The following is a 13156-nucleotide window of genomic DNA, read 5'->3' as shown; positions in this document are numbered from 1 at the left end:
TCGTTAACACCCAACACAGTCAGAATCTAGAGCTAAAGCTAGGTCCGAACTCGATGATGGAATGCACTCGGCGAGGGCGGCTACAACTGTCAGTAAATTTGTCATTTTATCCAAAACTTTCCTCCCAAAGGAACAGTGCCTGGGGTGAAAATTGTTTAAGCATGTCGCAGAATAGAATTACATAATGCGAAACAGGATGATAGTAAAATCTGTCTCACTAAAAAATGATATAAAGGACATCATGGACATGACGCATGAGTTTGGTTGTGTCCTGTGCGTACATACTAACCCTAACCGCCCAAAAGGATCCTTCCCTAACCCCAACCCCAAGGCTGAAAGGATACCACTACCACTACTAGTGCCATTGTGGTGTCTACTTGTTTAGAAACTGAGCCATACATTGATTGAGCGCAGAGAATTATAAAAGAAATCCCAAAGTGGTAGCTGCAGTGGGAGTGGGACTGTGATGAGAGTGCACACAGTATACTCTCAGAGATAAACGTGGGCTGTCGGTTGTCCCCGTTCAATAATATTTTTTTTCCTATCAAAATTTTAAATTAGATTTTATAATTTAAATGATGTGGACGTTGGTAATTGAAAATGTTGATTAACGTGCTTATTTCTTAATCGTAACATATTTTTTAATTTGTAAATTTAATTTAAAATTTGGTCTCTTTAGCATTATCATTTTTTTCACTACATTTCATTATCTTTCCTCAAATAAATTGCTTTACACTACATAACAATCACAGTGACAAAAATCAATTATCTATACATTCTGATGAGGGTTCAGTCTTCATTTATTCTTCTCTCTCCTAACTAGTGTTTGAAATATCCTGGATATGTTCGATATTTCCACAGAAATATCCAAAAATTCAGGGAATGATATGGAAAGAGGAGCCCATATCAGCGATATTTTCCGAAATCAGTCAATTTCCTTGATATTTTTGATATTTTAAGGAAATATTCAGGGTTTGTAGACAATTTACAAAAAGTTTGCAGGAAATATCCATGAGCCTATGCATTATTTATTTTTTTTAATTTCTTTCTTTATGGAATTAGTTTACTTCAATAAAACTTGTGCTGCTTTTGTGACGAAAATTTCAATTAAGTTATGTATAATTTATTCTTTCTAGTGAAATGCTTTATTTTATTATTTGTCATTAAAAGGAAGTTTTTCTTCTTACATGTCACATACTTATTATTTACACAATATCTAATTATTAATTATTGATTCACACGTGTGTTGTGGCTTCATATGACATTCCCTAAAAAATAATTTTAAATTTCCATATTTTTAAACAAATTTCCATCATTTGTATCGAAGACAATCGATGATATTTGACATATCAATTGATATTTCTACAAATTTACCTATCAATATTTCTACCGATACTAATATTTTAAACACTGCTCCTAACAACTAATTATATAACATACTAACTACCGCTGTGGACAAACAAATTGCTCTGCATCCGTTATTATCATACACAGTTAAATTTATGTTAAAAGTCATCCCATAAAACGGAACTTTAAGTTAACAGTCGTCACATAAAATACAAGTGCATGTTATTGTTTTTCTCGACTAATCATGGTAATTAAGTGTATCAAAATATCTAATGTTAGTTGCAGTGGGACTGTGAGAAACGTTCTTTCAATCTATTAAATTAGAATCATCATACGTTGGTTCGTAGTTGGATTCCTTTTAATAAATATAATAAAAGAAAGAGTATCTTGAATTTGGATCAGGATAGACTCATTGTTCAATCCCCTTCAATACAACCGAAAATATTATGTTAAAATTAAATCAACAAGAAAAATTTATTAATGGAAATCATTTAGCGTTGATGTTTTTTTTTTTGTAAAATTAGTATGGGTAATGCTAGAGATTAAAATTTTCTAAATTAAATTTTGTAAACAAAATAATGTTAATATTAATATTAAATTATTACTTAAGTATTCTTTATTAGTAATAAATTATTTAATTTGTAAATATAATTTACAATTTTAATCTTCCGATACCCAAGAATGCTACAGTGCAAACTCAAATCCAATTCAAGACCATGTCTATATATTCTTCTCCTTTCATTGGGTCAGCTAAAGTGTTGTTTACATGTGCGTGTTGGAGTGTGCGTCTGTGAGAGAGAGAGAGAAACTCCTGAATTAATTATCTCTCACAACCCTTTCTTGTTTATCTTCATAATTATCTTCTAGTGAAAATTCTCCTGAAAGCAGAAAAGTGAAACCCCCCTCTCTCCTGCGTTTAGATTTGCTAAGCTCCTGAGTCGCTTTCCTGCGTCTGACTTTCATATGGCCATGGGGACAATGACCCATCTTTTCTATTTGCATCACAAATATAAAACTCTCTCTCCTGCAACTCCCTTTCCTTCTTCTCCTGCCAGGAAAATATGGATTAGGGTTTTGAAGAACGCCTCTAATTACTAAGATTTTAGGGTTTCGGTATCTTCCATTATTCTGTACACTATTTGTGGATCCTATATTCTGCAGACGAAGATACTACTACTTACTGCTTGGAAGGTTCATAACTAGTGAGTCAATGTCTTCTTCTTCTTCTTCTCTCTTCTCTCTCTCTCTCTCTATGTGTGTGTGTGTATATATATATATTGTTAGTTTTTCATACTGTGTGCCCTGGGGGGGTTTAATTTACCCCCCTCTTCTAGCTGCAGTCCTTTGGTCTGGTATTGTATTTGGTCCTTTAATTTTTGTTTTAATTGATTTAATCTGAAGCAGAAAGTGGGTTTTATTTGTAAGATTTGAGTCTCTGAATTTATATGATTATTAGCCTCTTCGTTTTAAGCTATAGTATGAATATTAGAGCGTCTTTGTTTTTCAGTTTGCTAAAGATTCACTTGTTACCTTAGCCTCCTTAAACAACCAAATTTTATTTGTTTTTGTTTTTTTTTTTTTTTTTTCAACTGTAATATGTGTATGCGCTCCTTTTTAAACTAACTTAACGAATTGATTTTCCAACTGTAAATTATATGTTCATAATGAAACTCGGGGTCTTATCAGTACTGCTCTAGATTTCTGAAATAGACATTTTAATTTATTTTCGACTTCTTGGATTTATGAGAATCTGAGACCAAACAAAAGTTTAATCAACTTGTATGTGTTTGATGATTCCTAGCTACTCAATGAATATGAAAATCTTTTGGGTAGTGATATATAGCCATTGATTTAGTGAATATGTAAATAGATATATCTTTACCTATTTAGATCTTCCCTTCTTTTTTCCTTAAAGAATCCATGGAAAGGAATAGGGTTGCTCTTAATTAAGCTAATTTTTGGGCATTTTCTTAATGGAAAAAGCTCTCAATATAATGAAAAAGCACTTTCTTGTATTTGAAAAATTGAATAAATGAATTCGGAATCTTTTTTCTGGACTAAGAATTCAATATGTCATTGTCTATGATTTGCAGATGTTGAAGTTGCTTTCATTGATTTGGAGTGTGAAACTGGTGCACAGTACTACCAGTACTACTGCAGTTGCATGGTGGGGTTTACTTGATTTATGGATACAAATTTACAATGCTATATCCGCTAGGTATAAAAATTATATGGTGAATATTGAAGAAATGGGGAGAGAGAGCTTTCTTCAGTCCACTCATGGATAGAAATTGAAAGGGTTGTTGAAGTAGCTGCCGACTCATTCACTCAAGCACTCAGTAGAGATTAAAGGAGTGTAAACGCAGACAATTTGCTACTGTGATTGTGTGAATGAAGCGGGAGATATTTTACATCCCTCTTGCTCTGCGCTTGGACTGAAGGGAGCTCCTCCTTTCCATTCTCTCCACTTTTCTCCATCTCTCAGTTAAGGTTTAGGAGCACTAAACTAAGTTAGGTGCCAAAACTTAGTTACTACTAATTAGTTTCATATGCTTATATATCAGTTAGAGAAGAGTTAATAGTATCATCATCATCATTCTTTCCCATCTGTTACATGCTTAAGTTGACTGATGGTTAGCATTTGGTTTTCTCTCGCAAGAAGTAATGTGTAGTTCTCTTACTGAAACGTGTTGTTTAGCAACACAAGTTATGAATGTATATATGTTTAGATTCACAGTCTAGTAACATAAGTTAAGAAATATATGTTTAGATTCACAATCTAGCAACATAAGCCATCGCATATATGCACCCCTCATAAGCATTTGATGAATCAATTCGCTTGTTGTAAAAGCAAAAAAGCCTTTTCTGTATTTCATGGGTTACTAGTTACGAGTAGGTGTACTCCAGCTAGTACCAATGACCATGCATATGAAGAAGGGGCCTACGTCAAGTGCCTTCTCTTGTCCACGGGGTTGATCACAGCTCTCACATTGTCCTCCTCTAATAATTTTACTTCATTTCCTCTACTTTTTTCACCCGACAAGTAATCTTGGTCAGGTGCTTTTATCTCTATTTACTTTCCCATCTTTTTAAATAATGTTCAGTAACTTTTCCCTTTTCCCCCACTCTCTCACCTGTGATACTCAAAGAAAACATGTGTCATCTGTAGGTTCTCCATATTGTGCATGCTAATAAAGAACACTGAAGGTTCTGGGTTTAGTTTGCAGTTTTTCTCATGTACTTCAAAATTCAAATCGTGGGCATGGCCATGCCAGTAACATGCAGCATGCATGCACTCACCATTCATGACATTTTACCAAAAATTTTCAAGAAACTGTGCTCCTTTCCTTAGGCTAAAGAAACTGTGTTTTCTGCAATATTGGCCAAGTACTTATTGTGTGTGTGTGTGTGTGTGTGAGATGTATATGTATATGTATTATATTATATATATATATATATATATGCAGGCAGAAGGCCTCGGTTCTCATTCTTGCATTGCATGTGTTCATCGAAAGGTGTACCCTAAGTCGCATTTTCAATTCATCTGGAGTTGAGCCATCCAGTCTTCTATGCTGTCATTCGTTGATTTATTTTATTTTTTAATTAGAGCAATTTCTCTAGTAACATAGCAGATGCTTAATCCGTACTTAACCAAATACTTTATAAATAATGGTCGTAGTTGTTGAACAGAAAAGGAAATTAAAGCCAGCATTTTATATAATCTTTTGTTGGAGTCGGGTTATATTTTTAAGTTATTTCTGAAACTGGACGGTGAATGGCTTTATCTGACGATGTGGTGAGTTTATATACTTCCATATTTGGAATTGATTGGAGCTGATGTGCCTTAAGTCCTCTTTTGGAAATCAGCTTTTGTTTAATGCAGATCGCAGAGACAAGCTTGGAGCTCCTTCACTTGACGTTTTAATATTTGTAAAATGTGGTGCAGAGTGACCTATACTAGCATGCACTGTGGTCCGTTTATTTTAATTTTTTTTCTTTCTTTTCAGGAGTTTCAAGTTCCAATTTTTCCCTTCTTTTCAGGAGTTTCAAGTTCCAATGGTGCAGCTCGAGTACTTTATTTTGTTAGGATCAAGTTCGACTTTCTTGTTTTATTATTTTCACCATTTCACGAATCTTTTTTGTGTTTTTCTCGGGGCATGATAAATGACAAAGGGGTCGTGGTAATTCAATTAGAAGGCAGTAGTTGTCGTCTACAACAATAAAGTTTTATCTTACTAAGTGGGTCGGTTGTATAAATTTTAATACGTTACTGCGTTCATTCTTGTATCAAGTTTTACGTTAGTTTCAAATGTATCCCGCAGCAGTTATCAAGAACATGGAAAGTTTAGGGTTTGGGGGTTGGAAAATTCTGTTAATGGGACTTTTGGGCTCATTTGAAAGTAGCAGAATGGAAAGGACTCATGAAAAAGTCCAAGGCGAAGCTGCGAAGGCCCCATAGACCAAGACGCCCAAGGTATGAGAAGCGTAGGGTGGAACACGCCCGATCACAAGAGGCCGATCGCTGGTCAATGTCATGCATTAACTGCTGACCAACAAGAGCACGTGGCGATTCTCTAAGGAAAGGTCTACTCAGATGTCAATCGCGTAGCTTGGTGACTCGAAGCCAACTAACTACAGGGACCCAGGATGGGACAATTGAGACTGACCGAGAAGCGCTCGGAGATATTGGGTTGAACGATTGAGACTGACCGAGAAGAATAGCGCACTTTACTCTGGGATTGTGTGTAAACTCAGCTGGACACCCACGAGTATGGGGATTGTCTGCCCTTCACTTACTATCTATTTCCCATTTCTTTTTATTTAAGCAGTTATGGTTAAGTAACATCAATATTTTTTATTTATATTATTTTTTATCTTATTATCTTTATTAAAAAATTAATATAAAATATTAATGTGATTTAATCGTGATCACTCAAATAAGAAATGATGGAAATGGTAAGGTAAGTGGAGGGTAGATAATTCCCATCCCACCCATGATCATTTCATCGTCGAATGTCAAGTTGGCAAGTGAAAAGATATGTCACGAGGCTAGTCTACATTGGTGACACAATCAATGCCCAATGGAAGGGATGCAAAGCACTAGGATTTTCTAAGGGCCTGTATAAATGGGAAATTACATGTATTACTCGAGCGTTATCTTGCAGTTAATTGAATTTGTGCTACACAATGGATCTAGACCAATTTGAGGGGTTTACTACTTACATCCCAAACCTATCAAGGGTTCAAGATTTTTGTTTGTTGAGCTTATAACTTGTGAGTGTTCACTCATCAAACCCATCTGGATTTGACCTGTAAGCTTTGAGCGTTAACGAATTCATTAAGGATGCTCATGTCATTAAGGGTATTTTTCAGTGAAGGAAAAAAAAAAAACAACTTTAAATTTTTCTAAAATAAAATTTAAAACAAATTTAGCTATTTGGATAATCTCTATAAAAGACAAAGTGGGACAATAATGACAAATTACGCTTCCTAAAAATGAATTTTGGCATCACAAGTAAACCCTTTTTATTATTGAGTGGGATCAACATCAACTTGATCAACTAATCTTGTTTGAAAGTGCTTGTAAAATAACTGAAAGCGTTTTTAGTGAAAATATTTTTAAAATCAGTTCTTTGTAAATATGCAAGTGTTTTTAAAACTATTTATTTATACAATCTTTTTCTTAAAGTGTTTTCAGTTATTTGAAAGAAAAAAAAACACTTGCAAATGAGCTCTTAGTTGAGAGATTATGGACCTGTTGGAAGCGTTATTTTTTTCTTGAACAAATGATATTATTTACACTAAGAGAGAGGGGGTGAGCTTAATCTCACAACGGGCTAGCACTAATGTGGTCTAATTCCATCTTTGATAAAAATCGAATCTAAAACCCCTCATTTACAAGCGAAAAAGAATAATACTAAATTGTAGTAATAAACACTTTTAATCTTTTAGAAAAAAACATTTATCTAATTTACTTACATTTTAATTTAAAATTTTATTTAAAAATATTTCAATAAAAACGCTTTTAACCATTTTGAAAATAAACGAGCAATTGAGCGACAATTATTTTCAACAAAAAGAAAAAAAACCAAACAAGGAGAGGAAAGAAAATAAACAGAGAATTCGTAAATTAGAAAAAGGGAAGACAGACGTATCGCTGTCGTCTCCTCTCGTCTCGTCTGGTGCTGATGGCCTATCTCAGATCGAAAAGGTCAGTTCATCCAAATTCAGCAATTGACTCTCAAACCCTGAATCTGATTTCGTCTCCTTCCTGCTGCTCCCCTCCAGTCCCCTCTTGTCTCTTTCTTCTATAAATTTAATCAATTAATTCGATTTTTCATTTTTTTTTTTTTTCTGATAGAGCATCTGCGGCGCCACGAAAGATTCAGTATATGCCTGATCGTTGTCAAACGCTGTAGCAACTGTGAGTTTGGCAAAATTTATAATTATGGTTATTGATTGCTCATGATCTTCTCATTGCTTTACTGTGAAAAGAAAAGATGGATAATTTACTGCTAAATGTGCTAATTTTAATGGAGATTTGCTAGGTTTTTGGTACAATTAGGTTAATTTGGTGATGGGTTTCGGAGATTTTTCTCTAAAGGATGATAATTTATATAGAATTTTATAAGTTTTCTCTCTTTCTGGTTACTTTTTGTTTCGAATTAGTTGGATTTAGCATTCTTCACAAGGTTGATTTGATATTCTTGTTAAGTTTATACTTTCTGTTTGAAATTGTTGTTCCCTATAAGTAACTGGTACTCTTCCCCCAGCTTTAGTAACTGATATAAACTGGTTTTCTTTTATTTGAAATTTTTGACATTGATTTAATTTTTTTTCATGGAATGACAGAATTAATCTTGGAGTTATCCATCTTTTTGTGCTCGGGTTATCTTTCGTTTCGCACGATTATTGATCGTGGAAATTGGTTTTAAGTGGGCCTGATTCCATCATGAGTTCAACAGTGTCAACATCTCGAGGAATGCATTCACCCGCAAGGCTTGGCATGCATGAATCACCGGATTCTGGGGCTTCTGGTTCTTTCAGCCCGCTCGAACCAGATGTCAATGACAGTGAAACGGAGTTGCTCTCTGTATCTTGGAATCAGGACTACGGTTGCTTTTCTGCAGGCACAAGCAATGGTTTTCGAATCTACAACTGCGAGCCTTTCAAAGAAACTTTTAGACGTGATTTGAAAAGTGGGGGATTCAAAATTGTGGAGATGCTATTCCGATGCAACATTCTTGTACTTGTTGGTAGCGGGGACAATTCACAATATCCGCCTAACAAGGTTCTGATTTGGGATGATCATCAGAGTCGATGTATTGGTGAGTTTTCATTCAGATCTGAGGTTCGTGCTGTAAAGTTAAGGCGTGATCGCATAGTTGTGGTTCTTGAGCACAAAATATATGGTTACAACTTTAAGGATCTGAAGCTGCTGCATCAGATTGAGACTGTAGCAAATCCTAGGGGATTGTGCAGCCTTTCACACCATCCAAATACATCTGTGCTGGCTTGCCCAGGCCTTCAACGAGGACAAGTTCGAATTGAACATTTTGGGCTGAACTTGACGAAGTTAATCAATGCTCATGATTCTCATATTGCATGCTTGACCTTAACAATGGACGGGCTGCTTCTTGCAACTGCTAGTAATAAGGGTACTTTGATAAGAATCTTCAACACAATGGATGGGACTCGCTTGCAAGAGGTAGCATATTGCATGTGAATTTTTAGTAATATATTATGGTGGTTCCTCAAGTTTATGATGAATGGCTTCAGATTCTGTATGAGAAAGTTAATCTTTTAAACTAACATGTTGTGAATTACTAAATAGAAGAACAAAGGTCATTCGTATTTAGCCATAAATTTTCTTTTATAATGTTATTCTTTTGTGGATGCGAGGAATGACGCCCACTAGTAATTGTGTTTCATGAGGGTTTTATTAATCTATTGCCTTTGTGTAGGTACGCAGAGGAGTGGACAGAGCAGAAATTTACAGTATTGCTCTTTCTCCAAATGTTCAGTGGTTGGCAGCATCGAGTGATAAAGGCACTGTGCATATATTCAGCCTCAGAGTTAGAGTATTCGGGGAGGTTCTTTCTGCTCATAATTCTGCTCAAGGGGCAGCAATGTTTCAGCAGAACTCTTCAAATTCCCTGGATCCTCTTATTTCTCCAAGCACCGGTGCCAATTCTAGTTCATCATTGTCTTTCATGGGAGGTAATAAAATTGTGCTCAAACTTTTTTTTCAAGACCACCACGAGTCATCTGCCTGGATACTACGCTTCTCCATTTTAAGTGTTTGAGGGACTTCGGTTTGGATTTCTCTGTAATTTTTTGCCCTTGAATGGTTTTATAAGTGTTCTAAAAATAATCATTCTGACAATTTTGCAGGGGTTTTACCTAAATATTTTAGCTCAGAACGGTCATTTGCTCGGTTCCACTTGCCAGAAGACACTCAATTCATTACTGCATTTGGTTCTCAAAACACTGTCATCATTGTTGGCATGGATGGGAGGTATGCTCTCTCTTTGTGTATGCATGTGTGTGTTTCTATTTGTTCTTGCATTTTCCGCTAGCCTAAAAGTTGTGGAAATATTCGAGTAATTCTTCCTCAACAGTTTCATCGAGATTCATATACATAGATTTTGAATCCTTTCTGAAGAACAAAGAAAATAAACGGAATGAAGATTATTTAGTTCGACCTCCCTTTAGTTTTTCGCCTTTTTTTGGACCAACTCATCTGTCTCCCACCCCTGCTCACTGCTTCCTTTTTTCTGGTTTTTCAGTTTCTACAAATGCAGTTTTGATCCAATGAATGGAGGTGAGATGGTGCAGCAGGAATATGTACGCTTTCTGAAAACCGAAAGCAGGCGGCCAAGTTAGAATTTGTTCGAATGAGTCGTGGAGCTATACATTCGTTTATCCTATGTAAATATTGATTCGGAATATCCGTTGGATGTAAATATTTGGAAGTGTTGTGTTCCCTTTTACCGCATCTCGTAAAATAAAGCAATCTTTATAGCTACATTGCCAGAAGCAAACCTGTCCCATAACTTGCTTGGCTACCCATCTCTAACAATCTGGTTACTCTCGAACAATCTTGAGCTCGGTCGCTCATAAAACTTGGCTTCATTGCGCATTCACAAATGAACAGAAATTGGCGGCCCGAACCATCAGACTTTATTTGATTTTCTATCATCGTACGATCAAACAGATCTTATTTGATTTTCTGTCATCATCTGATCAAATGGTAAACTACGCTTAACACATTACGAAAGTTTCTGGATTTGAAGTGCCAACGATTACAAGGCTCCGCCATCCCGGATGAATTCTGATCCAGTTAAAGCTTTGATCTTGCACTTCTCTCGTCATCGAGAACAAGCATCACTTTTCCAATGACTTTCCTATCTTTGATGGCAGCGAAAGCAAGATTAGCCTGTCATTTACACGAAATTGAAAACAGCTTAGAGAAGCAATCTCCACATTAAACTGAAGTCAAAGCAAAAAATCATGCACAATGAGCATGAAACTTAATCACATGGTCAATACCAGACGGAATTCCTTTAAGAATTATACTAAATATCGTTCATTTATATCTGATCGGTTCTATAGGATGTGCCTTCATACCATCTTCCAAATCATAATGTTATTCCACACAGAGTACCAAAAACTCAGAAGCCAGAGCATGTAGCTGTGATAAGAGGTTAAAAAAGAGTATGAGTTCCTAACCTCGGGCAGGCGATAAGCATGAGAAATGTGGACGCTGATCAAGCCTCTTGCCACCCAGGACAGTAGCTCCTTGAGTGATTCTTCAAGAACACCTGGTCGATGTATTTTGTAGCTACCCCAGTAAAGTCCATGCACTGTCCAGTTCTGGTGCAAATAATACACAAGCATAAGAGCATTATTCTTGAACGAAAACTTCGGGAACAAAATATAACTAAGACCCACGTAAGTTAGACACACAATTTTATACACTCATATTTTCATTCAGCCTTCTCCAACATTATTCTCATATATTTAAAGCAATGATCGCTTCACGTACAGATGCTAAAGGCTATATGATTGAAGTGGTAGTTACTGTTCAACCATCGACTTGGTTCTGCAATCACTACTTGGAAAAAGGAAATAAGAGTTTCAGGTGATCAATTCCAAATAACTATAATTCTCACTAAGACTTTGGTGTCCTTAAAAACTTCCACATCCTATCCACTAATCAATCCTAAATACTCTCATGTTCCTCTAACCATCGAATCTTAGGCCGGCATTACTCATTTCCGCCAACAATTGCGATATTTGGGACTGCAAACAATCAATAATTGTACCTTAACGAGCGCAATATTTGCAGGAATGACAGGGACCTCTCCACTTGCAAAGCCTATGACCAAAATGTTGGCTCCCCAACTCAAAACCTTCATGGCCTCTTTCGTAAGCTTGCCTCCAACCGGATCATACAAAACGTCAACCCCTTTAAGCTTTCGGGATTTCAAGAAATCCTTCACACTTTGGATAACATTTTCGCTGCTCGAGTCCACCACATGATCAACCCCCAATTGCTTCAAATACTCCACCTTCTCAGCTCCCCTGCAAATTCAGCACCCAACAACAAAATCCCATTTCTTAAATGCATTAAAAAGAAAAACTAACGATCATTACAGTCAAATCGAAACAAGTTTAAGTACCTAGCTACGGCGATAACAATGGCTCCCACAACCTTGCCAATCTGTATGGCCGCAAGGCCAACTCCTCCAGCTGCACCAAGAACCAGCAATACCTACAAATTCACACACACAACACAACAAATCAAACACGAACAAACACATAGGAAAACACAGAAAGATTATCAGAAAGATCAGTACTTGACCGGAGGACAAATTGGCCCTATGAACAAGCGCCACGTGCGAGGTCCCAAACGCAACAGGCAGTGCACCGGCAGCCACCAGATCACACCCCTCCGGCACTCCAAACCTTCCAACCCCAACAATCCCACATCAGTAATTTATAGAGAGAGAGAGAAAGGAGAGAGGGGCAAAGCGAACTCACAGCTCTTTCTGATCGGCGACGATGAACTGGGCGAAAGAGCCGAGGGCGGCAAAAGAGCAAACAGGGTCGCCGACTTTGAACTTGGAGACGGCGGGTCCGACGGCGTCGACGGTCCCGGAATAGTCGGATCCGGGGATGAAAGGGAGGGGCGGCTTCTCCTGGTACTTGCCCAGTATCTGCAGATAATTGGCGTAGTTCAAGCTCGTAGCTTTCACTCTCACTCTCACCGATGTCGGAGAAACCAATTCCGGAATTGGGTGGTTCTTCTCCACCACTATCGCTTTCTCCGCTCCTCCGTCTGATATGTGTTGTGTCGGGTCGCCCAGTTTCCGGCACACCAGAGCCTCCATCGTCGTCATCCTCGGGAATTTCAACTAGACCGTCCAATTCTTACATTAATAAAAAGAAGAATTGTAGAAATGGCCCCTGAATTTTTATTTTTTTTTGAATTTGCCTCACGAACTAATAATTTTACATTGAATCACCCAAAGTGCAAGTTATATTACAATTTGACACCTAAATAAAAGTCTTTTCACAGATTCAAGGCCACTAAGTAAAGTTCAGGTGAGGGGGTAGAGATTGAAGGCGCCAAAATCCCAATGGGGAGCAGCGCAGGAGTTGGGGTGCTTCCTACGGACCTTGCCTTGCTCAAGAATTGCAGCAAAGCTTCAAGCTTTCGTGGCGGCAACACCACCATCAGCTTTAGCTTTCCGTCAAGATTCGGTTCAGATTCCAAAAACTACACAATTCTCAAGTCTTTTCC

The 13156-nt window shown here is 37.0% G+C and overlaps 2 protein-coding genes and 1 long non-coding RNA gene across 3 annotated transcripts; 2 read left to right on the top strand and 1 right to left on the bottom strand.

Annotated features, from left to right (window-relative positions):
- The first annotated feature begins 2101 nt into the window (after positions 1 to 2101).
- On the top strand, positions 2102 to 4475 carry LOC125468844. The gene is made up of 2 exons (XR_007251198.1): positions 2102 to 2549; positions 3441 to 4475. It is a non-coding gene; the product is annotated as an uncharacterized LOC125468844 (long non-coding RNA).
- A 2930-nt stretch (positions 4476 to 7405) lies between these two features.
- LOC103953718 (autophagy-related protein 18c) lies at positions 7406 to 10375 on the top strand. The gene is made up of 6 exons (XM_009365497.3): positions 7406 to 7558; positions 7709 to 7771; positions 8200 to 9055; positions 9312 to 9567; positions 9742 to 9865; positions 10137 to 10375. Exons 3-6 carry the CDS (start codon positions 8300 to 8302, stop codon positions 10231 to 10233), a joined length of 1233 nt encoding a protein of 410 aa, XP_009363772.2. The 5' UTR covers positions 7406 to 7558; positions 7709 to 7771; positions 8200 to 8299; the 3' UTR covers positions 10234 to 10375.
- A 132-nt stretch (positions 10376 to 10507) lies between these two features.
- On the bottom strand, positions 10508 to 12771 carry LOC103953717 (quinone oxidoreductase-like protein 2 homolog). Its single transcript, XM_009365496.3, has 6 exons — positions 12394 to 12771; positions 12210 to 12318; positions 12033 to 12124; positions 11676 to 11934; positions 11080 to 11223; positions 10508 to 10786 (listed from the first exon to the last, which is right to left on the bottom strand). Exons 1-6 carry the CDS (start codon positions 12750 to 12752, stop codon positions 10691 to 10693), a joined length of 1059 nt encoding a protein of 352 aa, XP_009363771.2. The 5' UTR covers positions 12753 to 12771; the 3' UTR covers positions 10508 to 10690.
- Between the last annotated feature and the right edge of the window lie 385 nt (positions 12772 to 13156).

The sequence above is a fragment of a genome, unplaced genomic scaffold, assembly GCF_019419815.1.
Source record: "Pyrus x bretschneideri cultivar Hongxiangsu unplaced genomic scaffold, Pyrus_bretschneideri_v1 Contig4, whole genome shotgun sequence".
NCBI classification, from domain to species: Eukaryota; Viridiplantae; Streptophyta; class Magnoliopsida; order Rosales; family Rosaceae; genus Pyrus; species Pyrus x bretschneideri.
The sequence above is the reverse complement of the archived record's forward strand: the minus strand, read 5'-3'. Positions and strand labels throughout refer to the sequence as shown.

Excerpts from the sequence above, each read along its gene's own strand:
- LOC103953718 (XM_009365497.3), top strand. The coding sequence starts at position 8,300 with ATGAGTTCAACAGTGTCAACATCTCGAGGAATGCATTCACCCGCAAGG. Across the intron at positions 9,056-9,311 it reads ATGGGACTCGCTTGCAAGAG|GTACGCAGAGGAGTGGACAG; the intron begins GTAGCATATTGC and ends GCCTTTGTGTAG. Across the intron at positions 9,568-9,741 it reads ATCATTGTCTTTCATGGGAG|GGGTTTTACCTAAATATTTT; the intron begins GTAATAAAATTG and ends ACAATTTTGCAG.
- LOC103953717 (XM_009365496.3), bottom strand. The coding sequence starts at position 12,752 with ATGACGACGATGGAGGCTCTGGTGTGCCGGAAACTGGGCGACCCGACA. Across the intron at positions 12,319-12,393 it reads GTCGCCGATCAGAAAGAGCT|GTTTGGAGTGCCGGAGGGGT; the intron begins GTGAGTTCGCTT and ends TGGGGTTGGAAG. Across the intron at positions 11,935-12,032 it reads ATTGTTATCGCCGTAGCTAG|GGGAGCTGAGAAGGTGGAGT; the intron begins GTACTTAAACTT and ends CTGAATTTGCAG.